A 22,495-nucleotide genomic window follows, 5' to 3' on the forward strand; every position below is an offset into this window, starting at 1 on the left:
TTTGGTATAAATAATTCTTTGGATTATCTCAAAAATCTATTTTCATATCTAGTTATAAAATTTTAAACTAAAAAAATGGTTAAAATCAAGTAGATCTATAGACATAAATTTTTTGAAAATGGACGGTTTAGATAATGTGGTGGAAGATGCACTATTTATAGGCCTCAAAATCTTTTTTTTTCCATAGTCATACATCTCATTGTCGAGATGATCAATCAGAGGGTTTTTTAACATTAAAACAATATTTCCAATAGATTTTTGAGGTGCATATGTAGTTATACATTTTAAAGTTGCAACTTTATATAAATTTTTTTCATATATGAGTAATGATCCTGTGAGATTTTTCAACATTCATGTGTGTGAGATTTCAAATGATCACCATTCAAATTGGTATGGATTTCTAGAAAAGTCAAGTTCTACATCTATGTGATAATTTTTTTAGAGAAGTCAAATTTAATGGTGATCATTTGAAGTCCTATACACATGGGTGGGGATTCGACTTTTTTAGAGATCCGTACTAATTTTAATGGTGATTTTTTGGAGTCTTACATGGGTGGGGGAGGGTCTTATAGGATCATATATATATATATATATATATATATATATATATATATATATATATATATATGTATATATAGTGATCTTTTGAGGTCTTACACACAGGTAAGAGAAGGTCCTATAGGATCATTTCTATATATATATATATATATATTTTGGTTCTTTAGCACGATTGTGCAAACATTTTTATGGGAAAACCAGAGTTCCAAATACAGACAACGAAAGTCCGGTACTTTTAATGGGATTTAGCGTTGCTCTTCTTCCCATCCGCAAGTACTTTCCTGAAAAACATTTGCGAATTTGGATTCTGCAAGTCCTAACAGGCGCATCGATTTTGTTCCCCTCCGGATGTAATTCGCTGAATCTTGGGAAGGTTTTATCTGGTGGAACTGTGGACATTTCTATATCTTTCGTACTACAATTAACTGGCAAGATTTATAATCGAGAGAATTTATCGAAGGAAAATAATCCTCATTTTTTCAAGTATCTAACATTTTACCCTATTTCTACTATAAGTGCGGTTTGTATAGAGCCTAGGTTCTAAACAATCAAATTTGAGCCTACCTTCGAAGGTTTTAATATTAAAAATCTTTGTGATAGCCTAAAAATATATTTTTTATATTTGTTTAAAGCTTCAAAAATAATGGAGATCGACATATTAATGAAAATCTTGAAAATTGATGGTCCAAAAATATATTACAAAATACACTATTTCTAAAATTTGAAATCTATTTTTTTTTTATGTCCATGTATCTTGATGTTGAGATGATCGATTTGAAGATATTTGGGCATCAAAACCTCTTTTAATTAAATTTTTGAGGTAGGTTCAAATTTGATTGTTTAGAGCCTCGACTCTATATAACTTTTCCCTTCTACTATTCTATTTAAATTTCTATTTTAAAATTAAATTAAAACATATGGGTAAAGTAGTAAATAGTTAATATCTTAAATGGATTTTGGCAAATTTCTCTTTTTATTTTGAACGTAAAATTTTAGCCCCTTATTTAACCAAAAAAGAAAGAAAAACCAGAATGGGTTACTGTGGTTCCCTTATACAAGCTGTCTGGTTTTTCAGACCCTTGAGATCTCCTTTGCAAACTAGTGTCTCCTGCTGAATGAAGGACCAATTAATAAAATTAGACTTTCCTAAGTGGGAAAAAAAAAGATTCATGATAAGATCTGTTAAGCTGAAGCTCTTGGGCTAAAGCTTGATGGTGAATTCTTCTTGAAAATAAAATAAAGCGGGGAAATGGATCGGGGGCTTCTTTGCCAACCAAATGATAAAAAGTATACAAACCATAACCCTACTACATGGTGATTGGGACTGTAATCGGTGGTTGGGACATTTTTGGCCCGCATCAACCGTCAGGCTCGAAGCCCAGATCCATGCTACCAAAATAAAATAAAAAAACAAAAGACGAGGAAAAACCGCTTCCAAACAGCCTACACAGAGACATCCAACAAATGATTCCCCTGAATCAGAGAGAGAGAGAGAGAGAGCGAGAGTTCAATGAATTTAACAGCTGAGGCCCTTTCAACCTTTATTGATGTCGCAGACGGAGAGGGGGACACAGAATTCCATGAATCCAACAGAGAGAGGGAGTGAGAAGAATGACGTGAATTTAGGAGCAGAGGCCCATCAATCTTCTATTTATGTCAGGCCCTGTTAACAGATGTAAGATGTCATCCTTCATTTACCATTATCCAAAAACGAGCGACCACTCGAGTGAGGAAAGGCTACCATCTTTTCTACAGCTCATAAATAAATCATTATTATTAACTTTCAGTCCAATACCTTTGCTGTCAAATAAATCTCAGTTCAATCTCTCTGCTGCTATAGAAATGGATTTGTGATGGTAATTCCATCCATGCAAAGTAACACGAGGAGAGACCCCAGGTGGGGCCTCGAATCTAATCTCCACAGGCATGGTCTCTCCGGGTGCCAGGGAGAAGTAATTATCCGAATAGTGAACAGGTAAAATTCGGGTGTCTTCTCCATCCCTCACTTCCTTCTTGGCTGCATTAACTGAAAAATGTAGAAAGAAAGCAACCCCTGAATCCCCCCCGTTTCTTTCCGTTACATGAATACTGTTGTCCTCCCTTGAAAAAGAACTCCGAATTCTCCTCAAAATTCCATCTCTTTTCTTCACTCTACCTTCCTCTTCTAAATTCATGGAATTTACATCAAAGTCATTATCATCCTGCTTCATTCTACCCCGAGCTCTGAAATCAATAAAATTTATCAGGGATTTCGTGTTTATTTTTTCAGACTTGTTGTGTACGTGCATCTGCATTTTGTAAGTTGAGCCCATGACAAAGACTTGAGAGGTTATTTCGAGTGGGATTTGTTTGGATTTGTAGGATTCCAGTTGCTTGTAATTGCCACCAGGAAGATGCAACCAGTAGAAATTTCTGGAGAGAATAGCAGTGTTGGACTTTCGGAACAGTTTAAGGTTGAGGAAGTAGACCGGCTTTGCTCTTTTTGATTTTGGGTATCTCATTTCAAAGAGTGAGAAAGTCGTTTTAGGCGGCACCGTGATGGCATCGCTCACTTTGTAGTACGGGGCTGTTCCTTCGAGATCCCACACTGAAGCTTCAACTGCGACATCAGATAGTGAATCTGATGTAGTGTTTACGACCTGGAAGGACAAAACGTGAATGGTGAATGAATGACAGGTTGTGTTCAAATCCATCAATTTTGAGAAAAAATGTGTTCAAATCCATCAATTTTGAGAAAAAAAAAGTGAAAAGCACCATAATTACAATTTCTGCCAGTAGGGGTTATTGGCAAGGTAACTCCTTGAAATTCAAAAAAGAAGGTAATTCTTAAGAGAGATTTGATTGTATCTCAAGTAATTCCTCAGGAGACCTCAAAATTTCTGCAATTTTTTTGGAAGAGCCAAGTAAAAACATGACAAAGGAAATATTAAGCGAGAGAGAGAGAGAGAGAGAGATAGTCATAATTTCCATATATATTTTCGTTCAGATATATGTTCAATAGAAGCCATAAATTTGTCTTTCAAAAATTTACTTCCATTTAACCATACATGTCTTTCTTAAAGAAAAGCACGGGGAAAATCAAATAAAACAGGAAAAGATCTCAGTATACTTACATTTTATGGTATTATGATATTTCTGCAAGAATTTAAATAATAAAGAGACTCTTTATGGCTTCTATATAATGGAGACAATCCAGGCACACAACATACCTCGATCACATAGGTGGCCAGATTAAGTTGGACATGAATAGGTTCTGCAGCACAGCGGCAGCCATAAAACCCCGCTGTTTGGTCATGGAGATGATCATAAAACTGACCTCTAAGACCGGTCCATGGATTCTGAGTCTTCCATATTAGAACTCCAGTATATTTGGTCCACATTCTTGAGGTCCACCCTTCAAGTAGAGCCCTATACTGATTATAATTCACAAGCTGCGCCTGAAGTTCCAGTTTCATATTGTTAGTAATAATTTTCATAAAAGTAGAACACTCAAGTCGTAGTTTTGAAAAATACTACACTCCAACGGGCATTGGAAAAGCATACTCCAGTAGGGTCATGACCACTAAATGAAACGACCCAATGGTCGGTCATGATAGGATCATGATGCTGTGTGGTGTTTGAACCATCAGAACCAGACCGCATAATGTACCTTGTAGTACCAAACAACAATCTCATTGAACTACAGTATACTCATCCTTCAGGCAAAGGGAATGTATTAAAAAACTAACTATAGTTAACCCTATGTCATCACCATCTGATAAAATGGACGATGATGGAGAGAGAGAGTTGATTCCACAAAACAGGGCATGCCTAGAATGGTGGGCCCCACTGCCTCTCCATTATAGTCCGATGGATTATTATGACCCCCCATCGATAGTGTTTTTCCATCTCATTTGTTTACGATACTGCTTTCCCTCATAGAAATGGGCTGAACTTTTACCTTCTCACAAAAATCATCCAGGTCAGTTGGGGTTCCATAGAGCTCGATCTGGTCGTGTACCTTTCCGGGTTTCGAGTAAGGAATATACTTGTGGTAATCCCAAATTGGGTTTGGTATTTCTTCTATGTAACCATCGGGCAGCTTTTTGAACAATGGGATCTGCCACCCTTCAGGAGGCATTGTTGCCCTAATAGTTGCTGCAACAGGGATTCCCACAGAGCCAACCTCTGGGTTAAATCCATAGCTATAAAAGTCGTCCTTGAAGAAATTTTCAGGGTATTGGATTTCATAAGGACCATCAGTCCAACCACCTTGTCCATCTCCGAAGCCTTCCCACAGGGATCCTTCTATATACACCCGTGTACCATCAAGATATTGACTGGGATCCTCTGCTGAACTTTCTAAATATTCTATTGAGTTATTTTTTCCTCCACTTGATGGGAAAAGTGGGTGAAGCTTGAGGTCATTCTTCAGAGCACTGTTAATATCGTTTGGGGGTATTTGTTCATTTCCTCCAACCCAGAGAGCCAGACTAGCATGGTTTCTTAGTAGTTTGATTGTGTCTCTTGCGCAAGTCAGGAATAGGTCATGGTCTAATGGTCCCTTTGGATTGGAAACGGGATCACCTCGTCCATCACAATCTCCAGTTATCCAGAACTCTTGCCACACCTGCAGAAAATGGTTTCCTCAGTAATGATGAGAAGCCTGCTATTGACTTCTAATAGATTTTATAGTTGGGTTCAAATAGATTTAAGCCTTTTAAGGGTTCTAGACAGGCACCAGAAGAAATGTTCAAGATATTCAGAAGTATGATGAGAATGTATCCACTCTGAGAAGAAAAAACCCATGCACGTGTAAGCATAACTATTAATCATAACATTGTATATGGTGTATAAATAACCATCAGTAACATGATGTGATTCAAAAGATCAATCTCTAGATGGATCATGTTGCCATCCAGGCCAACAAAGACTCAGATATCTTGGTTGATCTAGCCCAAATTTCACAATATTTATTGTGGTCTACTTAAATTCGGCAGGCTTAACTTTTTCCAAACTCGCCATATATTTTTGTATTCGAAGAATATGCTTTTATGCATCAACAACACACACAATATCATTTTTTCTGTTACTCCCTGAACATTTATTTTTTCCTGACAAAATATTTTGAACTTTATCATGTTCTTCATTTGGACTGCATCTGATTATAGAAACTCATTAAATATTGTAGAAAATTGATTTCTCAATTTCCCAAAAACTCTCAAATTGCCCTGAGCACTTTCTGAAATCAAATTGAATTTTAATATGCTTTATGAATGGGGAGAATGCCCCCTGTGAATAGGTGTGGCAGTAGTTCACAAATGGGTTAGCATATTGTTGAGCAATTGACACAATGTTTCTTGCCATATGTAGGGCTGAAAACAGGCTGGGTCCTGTCAAGAATCAGGCCAGGCCTACCTGGACCTGATCCAGCGAGATCCAGGTTGATCAGACTCAATGCAACCTGAATAGTTCCCGGCTGGACCCGGACCCTGTGGGTCCAACCTTCTAGGACCCAGACCCAACCCACTGGGTCCATTTAGGGGGTCCAGACCAGGACCCAACTTGAGTCGATCTGACCTGATTCTCACCCCGAGCTTTACGTGGTCTCCAGATGATGACTAACGGAACATACCTCCCTTTTTCATGCCTTCATTACTTCGTGTAGAAATAAAGAGAATTCAGAGTCAAGGGAAATACCAAGCAACCTTGTTAGCATTAATGATATTTTTATGTAAAAGATAGTGGTATCCTCACAGGAAGAAAGAAATAAAGACGGCATAAATTGACAAAAGGAAAACAAAAACAAAAATAAGAACCTTTATAATGCAGTGTGCAAGTGGCCAAAGTTATGTGACATCCCACATCTAAGGCCATAAACCCTAAGTCTAACCCATTCAACTATGGGCTGCACTTATCCAAAAAAAAAAAACTATGGGCTGCAGAATTATTTACTCCCTTTGTCGTCAGAATTTTCTTATATGCTTGAAGGACAGAAATCACATTTATTTTTAGAAGTCAATAACTAGAAGGAGCATGAGGAAAAAGACAACTTCATCACACAACTCTAAGTAAATTATAGTTGCATTCTAGTGTTTTAGAAATAAATATAGGATCATGTGCACAGACCAGTTGACAAGTAGTTCTTACCATCAAGCCATAAACATCACAATAATGATAGAATTCAGGTCTCTCAGCTAGTCCTCCACCCCAACAGCGAATCATGTTAAAGTTCATATCTGCATGAAATTTTATGTCGGTTTGGTACCTTTTCCGCGATAATCGGAGCAATCCATCAGATAATATCCAATTTCCACCACGGATGAACACACGTTGTCCATTTACCGTGAACAATCTGCATACATTTGTGAAAACTGGTCACTAATACATGCAAAGATGTGTAATGCGCAAAAGTACTATAGCTACTTCACATAATCCAACAGACAATTAAAACCTTCCACCAGTCTTATCATCTATAATGCTCTCAATCTTGCGGAATCCAAATTGATGAGTCCATAAATCTGACTCTCCATATCCCTTGACATCAGCAGTAATTTCAACTTTGTATAGGGATTGTTTACCCATGCCATTTGGCCACCACAAGTTGGGCTTGTAGAAAAAAAGCTGGAGAAAAATCTCATGTCATTAGTAGTAGATCTAGAACATTCAGAAACATTTGTGTAGACAATGGCAATTCATTGCTTCTACTGACATAAGGATAGATTAGAGAACCTGTTAATATAATCATTCAACCCCATTCAACATGAGCATAATCATAATGATAGAGCGCTAGAGATTTCATTCCATAGATAAAAGGAAAATCTGTTTTGATTAATTTAGTTTTTAATTGTCACTAGTTATAAAGTTTTTCTGGTTAACTTGTAGAGTAAAAAGAAATCCTTGGATCGCATGTCCTACAAAAATTTTGGTGTAAGTAGAGACAAGCTGGGTGTATGATGTCTTCCAGCCTTAAATTTGTGTGCAAACATTTTAAGAAATAGAAAGGGCCATATACAGGTATCAACCATGGGCATTGGGTTTCAGGAAGGGTGAGTATTTTCAAATAGTTAAATTTTGGTAGGACATTGAAGCTGACATAAGGTATCTTGGACTTTGAGTGATGGATCTCTTAAGCCAGACATGAAGAAGCCCTCAATACACTACACTTTCAAACCAAGTTGTTGATTTTTCATGTTCAGTTGATATACACATTTCTCTTATTTTACGTAAGCGTGAACATGATTATATCAAGTCAAAATTAAGGACAGAAGGAGCTCCATAGAACTAGATTATAGGCAAGGACCAGTATAATCATGAACTGCAACATCCATATCTTGGTTATTTAAGCATGTTGCTTTTCACAGTAAAAGTTATCAAGCAAATATTTGATTTCATAACTAATTTACTGAGTGTTTCGGCCATTAAATATCTCCACTGCAGATATCAAGTAATTTAGTAATATTTTTCAACCATATGAGAACCGACAACCCAAGAATTCCAAGAAGTGAAGACTGTCCATCAGACAAGAACAATGGTCAAACAGTTGTACCAGGCTATTTGTGCATCATTCCTGCAGTACTCAAGAAAGATGAGAACAACAGGAAAGTAGTGAAACAATTAAATCAGCTCAAGACAAACTCTTTTGGCCTTTTTAGTTTCATTTGTCTATTATGTCCAACTAAACAAAAATACTATGTTTATTGAAGGAGCAGTCAAGATGATATCTTACCGGGGGAAATGTATATTGAACTCGTTTGCCAGGAGGAATTGTCAATTCCCGGGTGTCAAGATGCTCAACTAGACAAATGCCCCCCTCGAGCTCTGTGGTCACTTGGACCTTCAAAGAACACTCTGCAACCCAGGAACTTTTATTTTCTAATTCTGTAGTAGTGTGCAAATATACCCTCTTTAGATTATCAAAGAAAGATGAAACCAAGTGGGGGTCAGATATCTTCACCGGCTGCAATCAGCAATGGAGCTGGATCAGTACAAAAGTTACAAACAGACCTGATTGTAAATTAATAAAATTCCTTAAGAGAAAAAAAAAATACTCATATGAAATAGATCCATCAGTTTTTGGGAATAGAAAGATTATGAAACTGAATCCTAGAAATCAATTTCAATAGTAGTTTGAAGGTAAAAGGGCAGTAAATTAATCATTGAGGGGGTGATGAAGACGGATTATCTTTAAAAAAATATTTGAGGTCATAATTCACACCAAGTCGAGAGTATTAATCATAGGGATGTGTGGCTGGAAACCAAATATGCACTGAACAGTCATGGAAATTTGAAAGTTACACCAAGCAAGCAAACGATCTTAAACATATGACATTGCATGTTTTAATATGTTCTCTGTATCCCAAAAATGAAAAGCCACTAAAGGGGTTGATATTAAAATTTGGGAATATTAACACAGAAAGACAATGAATAACATAAAAAGAAGACCAGACAATTTTGGCAAACAAAACTTACCCCAGTGACAGTGATGGAAACCTCATCCCAGATGCCTGCGTTTCTATCCCTGTGAAATTTTAAGAAAAACATCAGGAGTAAACATACCTATTTCCATTCATCAAAAAGAGCTTTAATTGATAAATATTAAGAAAGAAAGTTTACTGCTCTAAGAGAAGAGCAAAAGCGAGGAAAAGAAAAGACACTTATTGTAAAAAAAATTACAATAAATAATAATGACTACTTGTTGAGCTAGTAAAACAAGAAATAATCGCATGTTTTATTTTTCTAGTTTTCTATTCCAGGAGTTCTTTGTCCTTTTATGGATCTCAGTGTATTTTAATATACATTTCATTCTTATGTTCAACAACTATGAGCCGAAGTCATTTATGTAACCCAAAATAAGGAAACTAACCTCATTTATTGTGTTATTAAATCAAAGCCCTATAATTTAACATCATCTAAGAGTTTTATATGAAAAGTAACATAAACAACATTGTAATGGGCATTCCTGTTGACAAATTGAACTCACCGTATAGGAGCCATCCAATCCCAACCCTCAACATATTGAGCAGCCACATCCTGTCCAATCTAACATGCACGAAACATGATGTCAACAGCATACATTATCCTCAAAGAAATGAAAAAGGAGAAGTTAGAAACATTTAAACAACCTTTTATAAACACGATGGCTGCTAATATTTTGAAATACCAAAACAGTATAACCAAAATCTAACAACTGCAATGAACTCACGAACAACCAAATGAATTACAGGAAGACACGAGTGGAGAAAGCACTGAAATGGCTCAATCTATGGTGAGTCTGTCAAATGAAATCCTAAATGTGTTTTTCATTGTGTTCTAAACATTGTTGTAGTATGAGCACCCAAACTGCAAAGTCAATTAACATTTCTCCATCCAGATAGTTATAGATACTGAATTTGCAATGAGTTATATACATAAATGAATTCATGCCAATGTGGATCATTTTGCATGCTCTTATACTCAATAGAGAAAGATAAGCATGAGAATAAATAACTATGGCAAGATGCTTAGGCTCATCTGAAGATGACATGTCTTTATTTACCTCGCAAGGCAAATATTCTTTGATTATAATTTTATTCTGAAGATGAAATGCCATTTCCCTTCACTCCAGACAAATATTCTTTTATTATGACTTGCTTATTTAGTATTAAGTCTGACTTAATGTGTATGCCACTTAGGATCACATTAAATTGCAGCTAAGCATGAATTAGCAGAGAATACCCACCCCATGATCACCACCTTGGCCACCTTGAGGAGGAATGCGGCCAGGATTATCAGGAGGGTGAACGAGAACAGCAAGGTAGTTTTGGCCATCAGGATGTAGTATGTCAGTAATATCTAGGACATGCCTTCGAAACATTCCCTTTGACAAAACCTTCTTATGCCCATTCAGATATACCTCTGCAGAGTAATTGATTGCTCGGAAGTTCAAATCAACATGTTGATTTGCTGACTGAAGCATTAAGAAGGAAACCATAATGTTATGATTGCAAGAAAAAAAGCTGTCATAATGCACCACTGAAATGCTATAATTCCTCTAATTCCACAGAAAACAAAGATTTCAAAAAATAAAATAGCAAACTGACAAGAACAACAAGTCATGTCATGTCATATAATCAGCAGATATATTTGTCAACCAAGAGAAAATGTTTTGTTAACAATGTCACAGAATGCATATAATAAAGAGAGACCCTATTTTTTCACATTCTCTACTTCTTAGTTTCCTTTTGGAAAACCTATAAGCATAGTGCAACTTTTAGCCAAAATATGTTGTAGGAAAAATGCTACATTTACTCTTTTGTTTCAGTGCCGTATCCGAATTGCACATGCATCAACACAATTCTTCTCTTAGTTCATTAAGCATTGACTACATTATTTTAGAGACATGGTAGTTGATACCTTTTTTTTTAGCAGGAACATATGAACCTTGAAAATATGTATGAATTTTTAGCTGAATTAGGAATTATTGATATTTTTTGGCTACCCAGAATGAGATGGAATTAAGGTAAACAATGTTTTTTTTTTTTGGCTAGCCATGTTGCTGTATCCTGCTCTTCATGACATGAGCAATCCGACATTCTGTATCTGTGCCTTACACAGAGACAAGTATCCATGTCCATGCAACAAACATGGAAGTAACCTGGTAAATTACAGTGTTTTTGCTAGGCATATGAAATTTAAGTTCAATTGATTAAAATTATAAGATAACATGCATCCTTCTAGAGCACAAACTCAGCTGTAAAGGAACAGGATGATTGGAGCGCCCTTCAACACAGACTGACACAATGGGGATGGAACCTGTGCAGGCAAAAAGGCACAGGGGGAGGGAGGGGGCATAGAATGTAATTTTGTGATGTCTGTATGTCTCTATATATTTGTACCTGGTGGCTAGTGCAAGATGATGGACACATACATTGTTATGCTTGCTTAGTTAAACAAGTCCTACTTGTCAGGGAAAAAAAAATCTAGTGGGATCAAACTCAGTGAGCATCAATCTATTTGGCAACTTTGCACAGGGATGTCTAAGAAAGGTCTGGGTTTATGGGATATCACGCCTCAAATGGTGCACACCCTCCCAATGGTCAAAATTAGAAATGAAGAATGAACAGCCACAATTCCATTTCGTTCTTCAGTATTTAATTCTTCTACATATTTTATTACATTGAAATTTAGGCGCTTACACTTCTCAATCAGGTGCACCTAAAAAATATCAAAAAAATAATTTGTGAATAATAATTGACCAAAATACCTTGGAACATTTTTAGGGGTATTTTGATTAATTTATTTTTCACAAATTATTTTTTTGATATTTTTTTTAGGCGTGCCTGATTGAGAAATGTAAGCACCGAAATTTTCAATCCAATACAGTTTGAAGAAAAAATTTAAATTTATAAAAAATCTAATAAACTCACGGTTGTCCATCTTATTTCCTTCTAATATGGATCGTTGGAGGTGCTTGTGCACCAATTTGAGTGTCCACATCATGTTGAAGCTATAGAATCCCAATATTTTAATATCTATCTTCTATCTATATGTACATATTGTATAAATATAAATAGTCATCATATTTTAAGAGGAATTGATGCACTGACTCCGATGTACATGTTCAAATGATCAAAATAACATCTTTCTCACATGACTAATAATCAGCTATTTTGATACATAGGAAAAACCAACAAATGGATCTAAATTTTTTTATGAGGCATAGTAGAAAGCCAGCAGTCGATAAATTCATTCATCAAACTCTCCATCAGCAAGGAACAATAAAGGCAAATAACACCTTAATTTAAGGTTTGAGATACAATTCTTTACCAAAGAACATTTAAATGTTGTAAAAAACCAAAATGTGTAGTACTCCCTCCCGGAATCAGCTATATCTATGATCGCCTCATTCTCCAATCCATAGAAAGGATCAGGCACCAGCTTGTTCTTTAAGAGAGTTCCTAGAACTCTGTAAAGAGGAGGAAACGTTAAGTACATTTCAGCAAAATAATCAACAAATATACAGTCCAATAAAATCACACAAGAAGCCACTATATCAAAAGAAAGGTAAATACGATTCATCAGACAACTGAAGATTTCAGCATTTGAAGACAACACAAACACACAATTCAAGACCAGACAAACCAAAATAAAGTTGAGATGCTGATATTTTAGTAATCAATGGAATCCAGATTTGAACTAAATTGCAACTAAACCTCTGCTCACCCAGTCAATTGAAAAACAAAGACTGAGAATCAGTAAAAAGAATAGCAAATGGGCAGTTGCTATGGCTACTTGATTCTACATGGCATATGAAGCCATACCAACAGAACAAAAATTCTGATCAAAATTGTCACCACAATGAATTTGATTGAGAAAGAAAAGCTTAATAAAGTATCCGTCCAATAAAACTTTACATGGCTTATTCTAGAGAAAATATATAGAAAAAACATAAAAGAAGAAACTCCCCAAAAAAGGTCTTATATAGGCATCTTACTAAAGAATTTTGATGCAAACATGTGAAAAAAAAAACAACAACCAACACCAACATGCAACAGTTCAAAAATAATGCAAGTTACAGTCCAGTATTATCAGTTGAACTTGAATCCAATCAAGAAATGGAATATGATGAAAGAGAAGTATGGAGTTACAGCGAAAAAGAGAGAGAGCCTTACGTTCCAGGAACCGTGGCCTCCATCCATGGTGATGAAGCACCAGTGGGTGGATAAGTGGTGGTGAGCTGAACCCCTGATCTGTCGACCTCAGTGGATCGAGCAGCCAACCACCCTGAATCAAGCTTCGTTTTTCCAATTCCCGCCATGATTGCTACTCTCTGAACCAGTGAACCAGTCTCCTGTCACCACCGTCTTGAATTCTGCCCTAGTTCTCAGCCATGATCTCTAGTAACTCCCTCAGTGAACAAGAACCCACTCTCCACTCTTTTAATTTTACCGTAAATTCCAAACGATGGCCTCTGAGCAAAACTCTGTATTCTTCAATTTTGCCCGAAGGTTGAGCCCTCACTGCTAAATCCTCTCTCTCAGTCTCTCATTTCTATGCCCTAGTTGCATATGGCCATGGAAGTTAAAAACAGAGGCAATATATAAGGTTGCAACCTTAAACTATCCAATTAAATTTTATCACAACTTTGGTCTAAATAAATATTAGGAACATCTCAAAATTTATTTTTATATGTAATTATAAAATCAAGTGGATGTATAAATATACGAAAACCTTGAAACTAAACGATAATATTTTGTAAGATCCTATACGCATCTGGGATCATTTTCGATGGATGCATCGGTAGTCTTATGGATAGGTGGAAGTTTAATTTGGCTCTAATCTCCCGCTAAAACATAAATTAATGCACTTGTCTCTTCTGGGGCTGCTTCGTGCGTACGATAATTATTACTGCGGCGCCCAGTGGTGGGTCCCATACCACGTAGAGAAAGCGTAGCGGTGATCCCGAGGCGCATAGTTTTTCCAAGCCTACAACAATGAAAATGTTGAAAAATCTACCTCGGACGGGATGCGGATTATAAAAACGATAAGCCAAAAACGTGTTAATCAAGGCACTCGCATGGCAATCCCGCTGGATTAACTGCTATATGTGGCGCGTGTTCCCTTTCTCAACTCGGAAAACCTTTCAATGATCTCCACCTTAAGATATATATAAGAATAAATAATTTAAAGTTTTCAAAATAATCCATTTCGTAACAAGTTATATGGACGATTAATTTTCAATATTTTTAATTATTTATAAATATGCTTGATTTCTATGAAAAGTATGATTTGAGAGAAATCGAATAACCTTTAAAAGAACAGCATGGTGTTTTGTCCGGTATTAAATAATATTACAATATCTTTTTGGTCCGTTGTTATCAAAGAAGGCAAGGGTTTATCCAAGGTCGATGTTTTTATTAATTTTTGTAAGCTTTTTCAGTTGGATGTGTCTAAAGTTAGACCTTGTACTAAATGGAAGCCACCGGATCCATGAGTGTTTAATCTGAATTTTGATAGAAGCTCGCTGGGTAATCCAGATCTACTTGGCTACAGTGGTGGGTGCTTAATCTGAATTTTGATAGAAGCTCGCTGGGCAATCCAGATCTAGCTGGCTACGGTGGTGCAATACGTGATTGCCAAGGAAATGTCTTAGATGCATATGTTGGCCCATGTGGAATCACTACGGCAAATCATGCAGAACTTCTTGCGATTTTTCATGGCTTCAAAATTCTAGTGGCCAGAAATACATTGGCAGGTGTTATCATTGAAGAGGATTTTATGAATGTGATTAAATGGTGTTTGAAAAAGCAACGCTTTCCTTGGCAACTTAAATCCATTGGGTTTCAGATCTTTCAGTTGATGTTTGCTTTAATTAGCTCATGTGTATAGGGAAGCCAATGATTTGGCGGACACTTTAGCTAAGAGGGGTGCTCCTCTTACTACGCTGGTGATTGCTGATGATGTATTTGCTATATTGTAACTTGCTTTGATATCAATAAATTCTGAACTTCGTCAAAAAAAAATATTGTTTTTAAAATTTTAAATTTTATAATTAATGATAAATATAGCTTTTAAAGCCATCATAAAGGTTTGAACTACAGTTTTTCGCAAATTTTAGAGGTACGCCTTATTTGTATATAGTATAAGGTGGGCACCTTAAACAAACCTCACCTTTTTAAAATCTTCTATAATTTAACTTGTCGAAAAATAGAAAAATAAAAGTTTATATAATGGCAATTTATTGTTGTCACAAGAAGGTTTGTTTATCCTTAACCATTATATGTGAAATTGGGTGGTTGAGAAGTTTTTCAAATAACAATTGAACTTTATGATACATTCCAAATGTTGAATTTGACATCTAAAGGCTAGGAGCAATTGGTGCCACCTTGTACTACTTAAGGCCAACACTTTATGTATACTTTCTAAAAAGTGAAAAATGTATACTCCTTTATGTAATTATTGTTGGAATTTTCACAACACTGCAGATAACTCTATTAAAAAGAATATACAAGATTCCGTATAAATATACGACCAGTAACCGTAAAGATAAACACCAATGGTTATGGATAGATAAACACCAATGGTTATGGATAGATACCACCTAATCTTATCAAGAGATGTGTATCTATACAATAAATATTTATACGGGCCGTAAAGATAAACACTATATACCACCTAATCTTATCAAGAGATATGTATAAAGATAAACACCAATGATTATGGATAGATACAACCTAATCTTATCAAGAGATATATATCTATATAGATGCATATCCATAGTGTATGATACATATCTATATCCATAGATTAACAATTATAATCCTAAATAAACCCTCAAATCTACATAAAGGCCGTGGACTCCCTCTAAGTATAAAGAAAACAACTTTCAGCCTACTTACCCTTTTATTGTCCAAATTATATTATAGGCAAATTACATATATATCTATTATATTTATCGTTGTTATGAAAGTACTTTCAAGTTTTTATTATTACACTTATATCCATTTTTTCACCATTATAAATATTTTTTTTAGAAAAAAATAATTATGCTCATTTTTCAGTTTTTCAAAAACTTAAATGAGAGTTAATTCCGTTTTTTAAAAACCAAATTTCTCTTCCTTTCTTCCATTCTTTCACCTCACAAGAATAAAGTTTGATGTTCTCCCTCTCTCTCTCTTTGCCCTTTTTCTCTCCTCTCTCATTTCTATCTATCGAAATTTGTTTACCCCTCTCTCTCTGCCCTAGAACTCAATTGAGTTGATGCATCTAAAATCTAGATTGGAATGGATCTAGAGCTTTGCTGGCACAGTTTCAGGTGCCGGCCACCTCTTTTGAACAGAAAGACAAAGGCACCTGCCGGCACCTGAAACTATTTGGAAAGAGAAGGTAGCGTTTCATTATCATCATATATTCTCGGAGAAGAAGGGCTCACTGTATATAATACTTGGTTCTTCTTCCTCTTCAACTTCTAAAACAAAAACCCACTCTGAGTTTACTATCAAAAGAGATCCATTCAAAATCCTCTGGCATTCGTGACCCTTCTTCAAGGTGTAGTAGAGAAAAATAAGTCACCCGCAATGGAATGGGATCAATAATTAAGGGCATGCCGAGAGCAATTGTTTGGAGAGAGAAAGTGGGGGTTTGGAGGCATGAGAGTGGGAAAGGGAAGATGGAATGGGTCAAATGGGGGTCGGTCTTTTGAAGAGCATCATGTAGTGAGAGAAAGTTAGGGTATCAAAGAATGAGAAGGGGCCGGAGAATTTGAGATTGCATAGCAGTAGCAGTTATTTTACGATATGTATATAAAGAAGAGTAATGATCTTATAGGACCCTCTCCCACTCATGTGTGCAAGACGTTAAAATTGGCATGGATCTCTTAAAAAGTTATCCCTAAGTGTCGGATTTGACTTTTCTATAGATTCATGTCAAATTTAATAATGATCCTTTAAGTCCTACACACATGAGTGAGGAGGGTCCTATAGGATCATTTCTCCATATAAAAACGAGAAAGGAGGGAGAAACATAAGAGAAATAGAAAGAGGGAGAATGTCAAAACTTTTTTCTTGCATGGGAGGTAAACAAGAGAGAGGAAGTGAAGTTATGCTTTTCTAAAACCCAATGCAATGTAATTATCTGTTCCCTCTTTTCTTTTCTTTTTAATCTTTACAATGGTGGTCGAAAATTGGATATAAGTGTAATGACATAAACTTGAAGGTATTTTTATTATAACAGTGGATATATACATAGTTTTCTTTATAACATTCATCTTTTTTCTAATGATCTGATCACCCAAACCCTAAAACAGGCCCCCCTTTAGTTAACTATATTCATCACCAGAGAACATTTTTCTCCCTCTCTGCCTCTTGAACGTTAACATGATACTTCTATGCTTCTATAATCAGAGTAAAAGTACAAAGTATACAGTAAATAAAATGAAAAGTTATTGGAAAAAAGTAACCCTCAAATAAGAAGAATTAACCTCTCTCTTGACACACACATGCACACACTCATCTCCCACTCTCATATCTAAAACTTCACAAGCAAGTTTAACGTGGCGTTCAAATTGCATGTGGATTCAAGAAAAGAAAAAGGACAAATATTATAATTCAGACAGTGAGAGAGGGGGTTAATTATCATTGTTTTTTAACTTGGGGATCTATGTATAGACCCAAAGATTTATTTGAGATTATAAAATTATTGAAAGAGGTGTACATCTTTTTCCCGATCAAAATAAAATGATTGGAAGTCAGAAATGATCCCCATCATGAACAAATTTACAGCCAATCAATAAAGGAATTTCAACGTAGCATTGTCTAAGTTTCCAATTACCTATTTTTTAAAAGAGAATTTCAATTGAGCATTGTCTAACATCGCCTAACTCATAAATTAACTATTTTTTAAATATTTGATCCAAAATATGAGTTAGTAAGCAAATGAAATTTAAATTTGGAGGAGAAACAAGTCCCTGACATGGTGTCTTGACTAGTCATTAAGTTGGCCTAGGTGCTCTACTTTTTAAACTTAGATGCATAAGCTCTTGTAGGCTACTTACCGGTTATTGAGTCGACCGAAGAAGAAATTTCCTGCTCGATCTGGCTGTTTTTTATGTGACCGACCTCGACCGAAGCAGAAACTTCCTGCTCGATCTGGCTGTTTTTTATGTGACCGGCCTCTCAAGCTAGAACTCAAACTTAAGAAGGGAGGCCCCTTGGTGAATAAGGCAATGCGAGACCACCAAAATCATTTCCGTAACAGGAAAAAACGTCGTGAATACAACAACAGAGGATTGAAGGTAGGGAAGAGCGCCGATAGAGAGATGAGACAAATATGGCTAACAATAATACAAATGGTACGCTGTAAATACCTTCTCATGAGGCAAGTTTATAGTGGATTTTTAATCCCAATTTTAAAAACCATGAGTGACTTGTAATTCGGGGGGAGGGAATTGAATGAAATATAAAATCAAACAAAGATAGCAATGTAAAGATATAAAAAAAATTCAAACAAGGTGTCGGCATTGCCTCGAGAGAGAGCAGCAACGTGTTGTCAAGGGTTTCATTTCTACCCGTCACCGCATTAAGAAGAAACAAAATTTAAGTATGCAATAACACAGTCCATATAGGAATCAAATATATTAGGACTTCATAAATGGAAAATCAATAATATTTTTATTCATATTTTTAAAAAACTTGAATATTTAAAGGCAATTTGATTTTGTGTTTTCATATAAAAGAATTTCTTCATGTGGTTAGGCGTGATAATATTTTCATACCAATCGGTCCTAGTGCATCTTATCACACCAATTGACCGTTAATTTATGTGAACACATAAAAAAACATATTTACTAATAAATTTCCTATTTCTTTGAATTTTACATTTTTTAATTTTTTTTTTAACATCCCCGAGTTGGATACTTAACTCGGAAATACTTGAATTTGCTAGGGTGCTAGAGTTCGAGTTACTAGAGTGAGTCCGAGCTTGCTCGTCCGAGTAATCAAACACTGATTTGATCAATATCTAGCTTGTGTAAGATAGGTTACATCATTTTAATATTGGTTGACCAATTGCTGTCAACTTCTTTGGGTGACTGGAATCGATTTTTTCTCGAATATATGCAAAGCTCGAATTCTTGGAACCTAGGGGTAGGCTCTTAGAGAGAGAGAGAGAGAGATGGGCAAGCTCCAAGGGGAAGAGAGACATGTTTTAGGGGAGACGAAGAGAGACATGTTTTAGGGGAGAGAAAGAGGGGAAAGGTCTCTATGTTTCTTCTACAACATAGAAGTTCTATTTTTCTCCTACTATCCATCCATCCAATTTTGATCGAGAGAACCACTCACCGTTTGATCTTAGCTCCGATGCCTCAAAGTATTTTATTTTTTAGTTTTTTTATACAAATTGTATGAATATGAAATTTGGTATGTGTCATCTTCTCATTGGGGCTCACCTATAAAAAATATTTAAAATATTTTTTGATAAAATATAATGACCAAACACTTTTTAAAAAATTCAGAGGTATTTTGGTCATTTTATTTTATTTGAAATATTTTTTTCAATATTTTTCGCTAGTGCAAGTTTAATAGAGGATTCGACACATCAAAATAGTTTATAGAAAAAAAATTAAAAATAAAATAGTGTAGAAACGTGACATTGTGATTGAGGCAATCTTAGCCCTCTATTTAAAATGGATGGTTGGATAAGAAGAAATATATAAGTTTATGCTGTAGGGGAAGCATAGCTTGCCCGAGAAAGAGAAGTATGCTCTAGTTGATGAGAGAAAAAGAGGAGGAGATGGGGTATTGGGGAAAGAGAAAAACGTTGACTCTTAAGGCATGTTTGATATGCATGAAAATACTTTGAGTGAAAATACTCTCTTATTTGGTTATGCGTGAAAATACTTTAGTGAAAGTATTTTTATGTGAAAATACTTTCTTATTTGATTAGGTGTGAATTTTTTTTACACCAATTAGCCCCAACACATTTTTTACACCAATTGGCACCTAATTTATGTGAAAAAAACTCACACCTAATCACATGAGGAAGTTTTTTTCAAGTGAAAGTACTATCACACCTGTATGTATACCAAACATGACCTTAGGCATGTACGTGTATTCACGATGCTGCCAAAACCACTCCAGCAATTAAGGATATGTCGTATGATTCATGGGGAATTTTAAGGACGTTTTGTTATGACTCACGACTAATGCTTGGTGTGATGAAAGCCAATAAATTTTTGTTGTGTTGAGGATTTTTACAATTCAAATTAATTTTTCGTTTGTTTTAGGGAGTAATTTGTATAAGGCCAAGGCTCTAAACAATCAAATTAAGCCACACCTTCAAATAGTATAGAGAAATGTAGTTTCAATACTGAAAATCTATATTATAGCCTTAAAATATATTTTCATCTCTAATTATAAAATACAAAGCTTCAAAGATAGTGTAGATTGAGCAGATATATGAAAACTTGATAATTTTGAAACTTGACGGTCCAAAAAAGCATTACACGATGCACTATTTCCAAAACTTTTCATGTCTATGGCTCTTGAGGTTGAGGTGATCAATTTGATGTTTTTTGGGCATCAAAACAACATCTTCTAGTGAAATTTTTGAGGTATGCTTCAATTTGATTGTTTAGAGCCTCGCACTTATATGAACTTTTCCTTTGTTTTATTTGTTACAAATATATGTATTTTGTTTTGTAAATACATAAAGTCTATATGAATTTAGGTATTGTGAAAATATGTCTCTAATTCTCTCTTTCATATGCTTAGAGGTGTCAAATCTTTCAAATATAGAATTTGAGTATCTTGCACATCTTTTAAAAGACGGTGCATTCTCTCATTTTCTTGTTTATTCGGGCATTTTTCCTACCTCATCAGACCATGCTTGAAAATGGCCCTACTTCAGAAATCGAGCTTGGGCTTGAGTTGTTAGTGGTTGATGACTAACAACACTACGTCTCAAGTTCGATTCCTACCACTAAACCACTCCGAAAATAGCCCCACTTCATCCATGACCTGATTCATGTGTTCACTTGAAACCACTCATCTCTCTTGTTTGCCTATTTTTAATGGCTAATAAATTTTCAACTCAAACTGATTTTAGCAAGAAAGTTGTGATTCACAAGAGCTTCAACTCAAACTGATTTTAGCAAGAAAGTTGTGATTCACAAGCTCACTTATCTCTCTTGTTTGCCCATTTTTAATGGCTAATAAATTTTCAACTCAAACTGATTTTAGCAAGAAAGTTGTGATTCACAAGAGCTTCAACTCAAACTGATTTTAGCAACAAAGATGTGATTCACAAGAGCATTATAATATGCATTTAGGTAATCTTTTGAACTTTTAACATTCCTGATTAGAAGGAAATATGACATTTCCATTGTTTGGTTTTTACCTTCCTGATTAGAAGGAAATATGACATTTCCACTGTTTGGATACACTTTAATAATAAAGAAATGTAAAGAGATTACGCGAGATTTCCCCAAAAATCACTAATCCATTACGCACTGTAACAGGTGAAAATTCAATTAAGCGCTTGACGGGTAATCTTTGGAAATCTTTCGAGTGCGTCTCTCTGCCCTATCCTGTTTAAAAAAACATTTCCCTAGTCTATGTTGTATTGTATAATTCTTAAGGTAAATAGAAAAAAATATTTCCCTAGTCTATGTTGTATCGTATAATTATTAAGGTAAGTAGAAAGTGAACTTAGATAAATGAAAAGGGTACTCTAAATTGATTTGAACAGGTATACGAACTTAAAGAGGAATAATTTTTTACTGCAATTATAATAAAAAATTTCTACATCTCTCAATCCCCAATTTGGATTGTAGCCATCATCTTACTCTCACATAAAAACAAATTTTTTTTAATAATGGGTAAGTGAAAGTAGGGGAAATCTAAATTGAGTTGACTAGGTGTAGAAATAGATGAGGGGCAATTTTCTACTGTATTCATAATAAAACAATTTCTATATCCCTCTATCCCCAATTTGGGTTATAGCCTTTATTTGAAGCCATCAGCTCATATAAAAATAAAAATAATAATTGATAATCGAGGAGAAATTATATAACACAATCATAATAAAAAATTTCACACAACATAATCCTCATAAGAGATTAGTAAAAGCTCAATTGAAATAAGATACCTCTTTAGTCTTCTCCAATGCTTCAAAATTTCATACTGCAATTACCAAACCTTCTAATTTACTAATCAAACTTCTTCCCATTTTTTAACTTATACCATAAAGATTTGATTTTGGTATCATAAATTTATTCACATTTGAAAGACTTTATTGGGTTTATGTAATCTTTATAGGCCTTACGAGTGCTTGCAAAATAAACTGATATAGTGGAACATGAACTCAATGGGAGTGTGTTCTCTAATAGACCATACTAAGCAAAATGATTTGTTGAAATCGATCTGTGCTTGACGATCTAGGCCAGTCGGTTGGGAAAAACTAATGTTATCTGAGCATGAAG

The 22,495-nt window shown here is 35.2% G+C and overlaps 1 protein-coding gene across 4 annotated transcripts; it reads right to left on the minus strand.

Moving 5' to 3' along the window:
• Positions 1-1,795: 1,795 nt before the first annotated feature.
• Positions 1,796-13,588, minus strand: LOC18440882 (glycoside hydrolase family 2 protein). 4 transcript variants are annotated; one of them, XM_011627507.3, is made up of 11 exons: positions 13,191-13,588; positions 12,346-12,484; positions 10,259-10,486; positions 9,521-9,579; positions 9,010-9,058; positions 8,267-8,497; positions 6,992-7,161; positions 6,688-6,892; positions 4,499-5,167; positions 3,768-3,995; positions 2,070-3,197 (listed from the first exon to the last, which is right to left on the minus strand). In XM_011627507.3, exons 1-11 carry the CDS (start codon positions 13,334-13,336, stop codon positions 2,373-2,375), a joined length of 2,949 nt encoding a protein of 982 aa, XP_011625809.2. In that variant the 5' UTR covers positions 13,337-13,588; the 3' UTR covers positions 2,070-2,372. The 4 variants fall into 4 exon arrangements, 3 of the variants coding, with proteins under 3 accessions (XP_011625809.2, XP_088731199.1, XP_088731204.1); XR_016061759.1 differs by lacking the exon at positions 6,992-7,161 and having other exon boundaries at positions 1,796-3,197; XM_088875073.1 differs by lacking the exon at positions 12,346-12,484.
• Between the last annotated feature and the right edge of the window lie 8,907 nt (positions 13,589-22,495).

The sequence above is a fragment of the Amborella trichopoda genome, chromosome 1 (genome assembly GCF_054954075.1).
Source record: "Amborella trichopoda isolate Santa Cruz 75 chromosome 1, AtrichopodaSantaCruz75HAP2 v2.0, whole genome shotgun sequence".
Lineage (NCBI taxonomy): Eukaryota > Viridiplantae > Streptophyta > Magnoliopsida > Amborellales > Amborellaceae > Amborella > Amborella trichopoda.

Excerpts from the sequence above, each read along its gene's own strand:
- LOC18440882 (XM_011627507.3), bottom strand. The coding sequence starts at position 13,336 with ATGGCGGGAATTGGAAAAACGAAGCTTGATTCAGGGTGGTTGGCTGCT. Across the intron at positions 6,893-6,991 it reads GATGATAAGACTGGTGGAAG|ATTGTTCACGGTAAATGGAC; the intron begins GTTTTAATTGTC and ends AAATGTATGCAG. Across the intron at positions 5,168-6,687 it reads GTGATGTTTATGGCTTGATG|GTGTGGCAAGAGTTCTGGAT; the intron begins GTAAGAACTACT and ends CATTTTCTGCAG.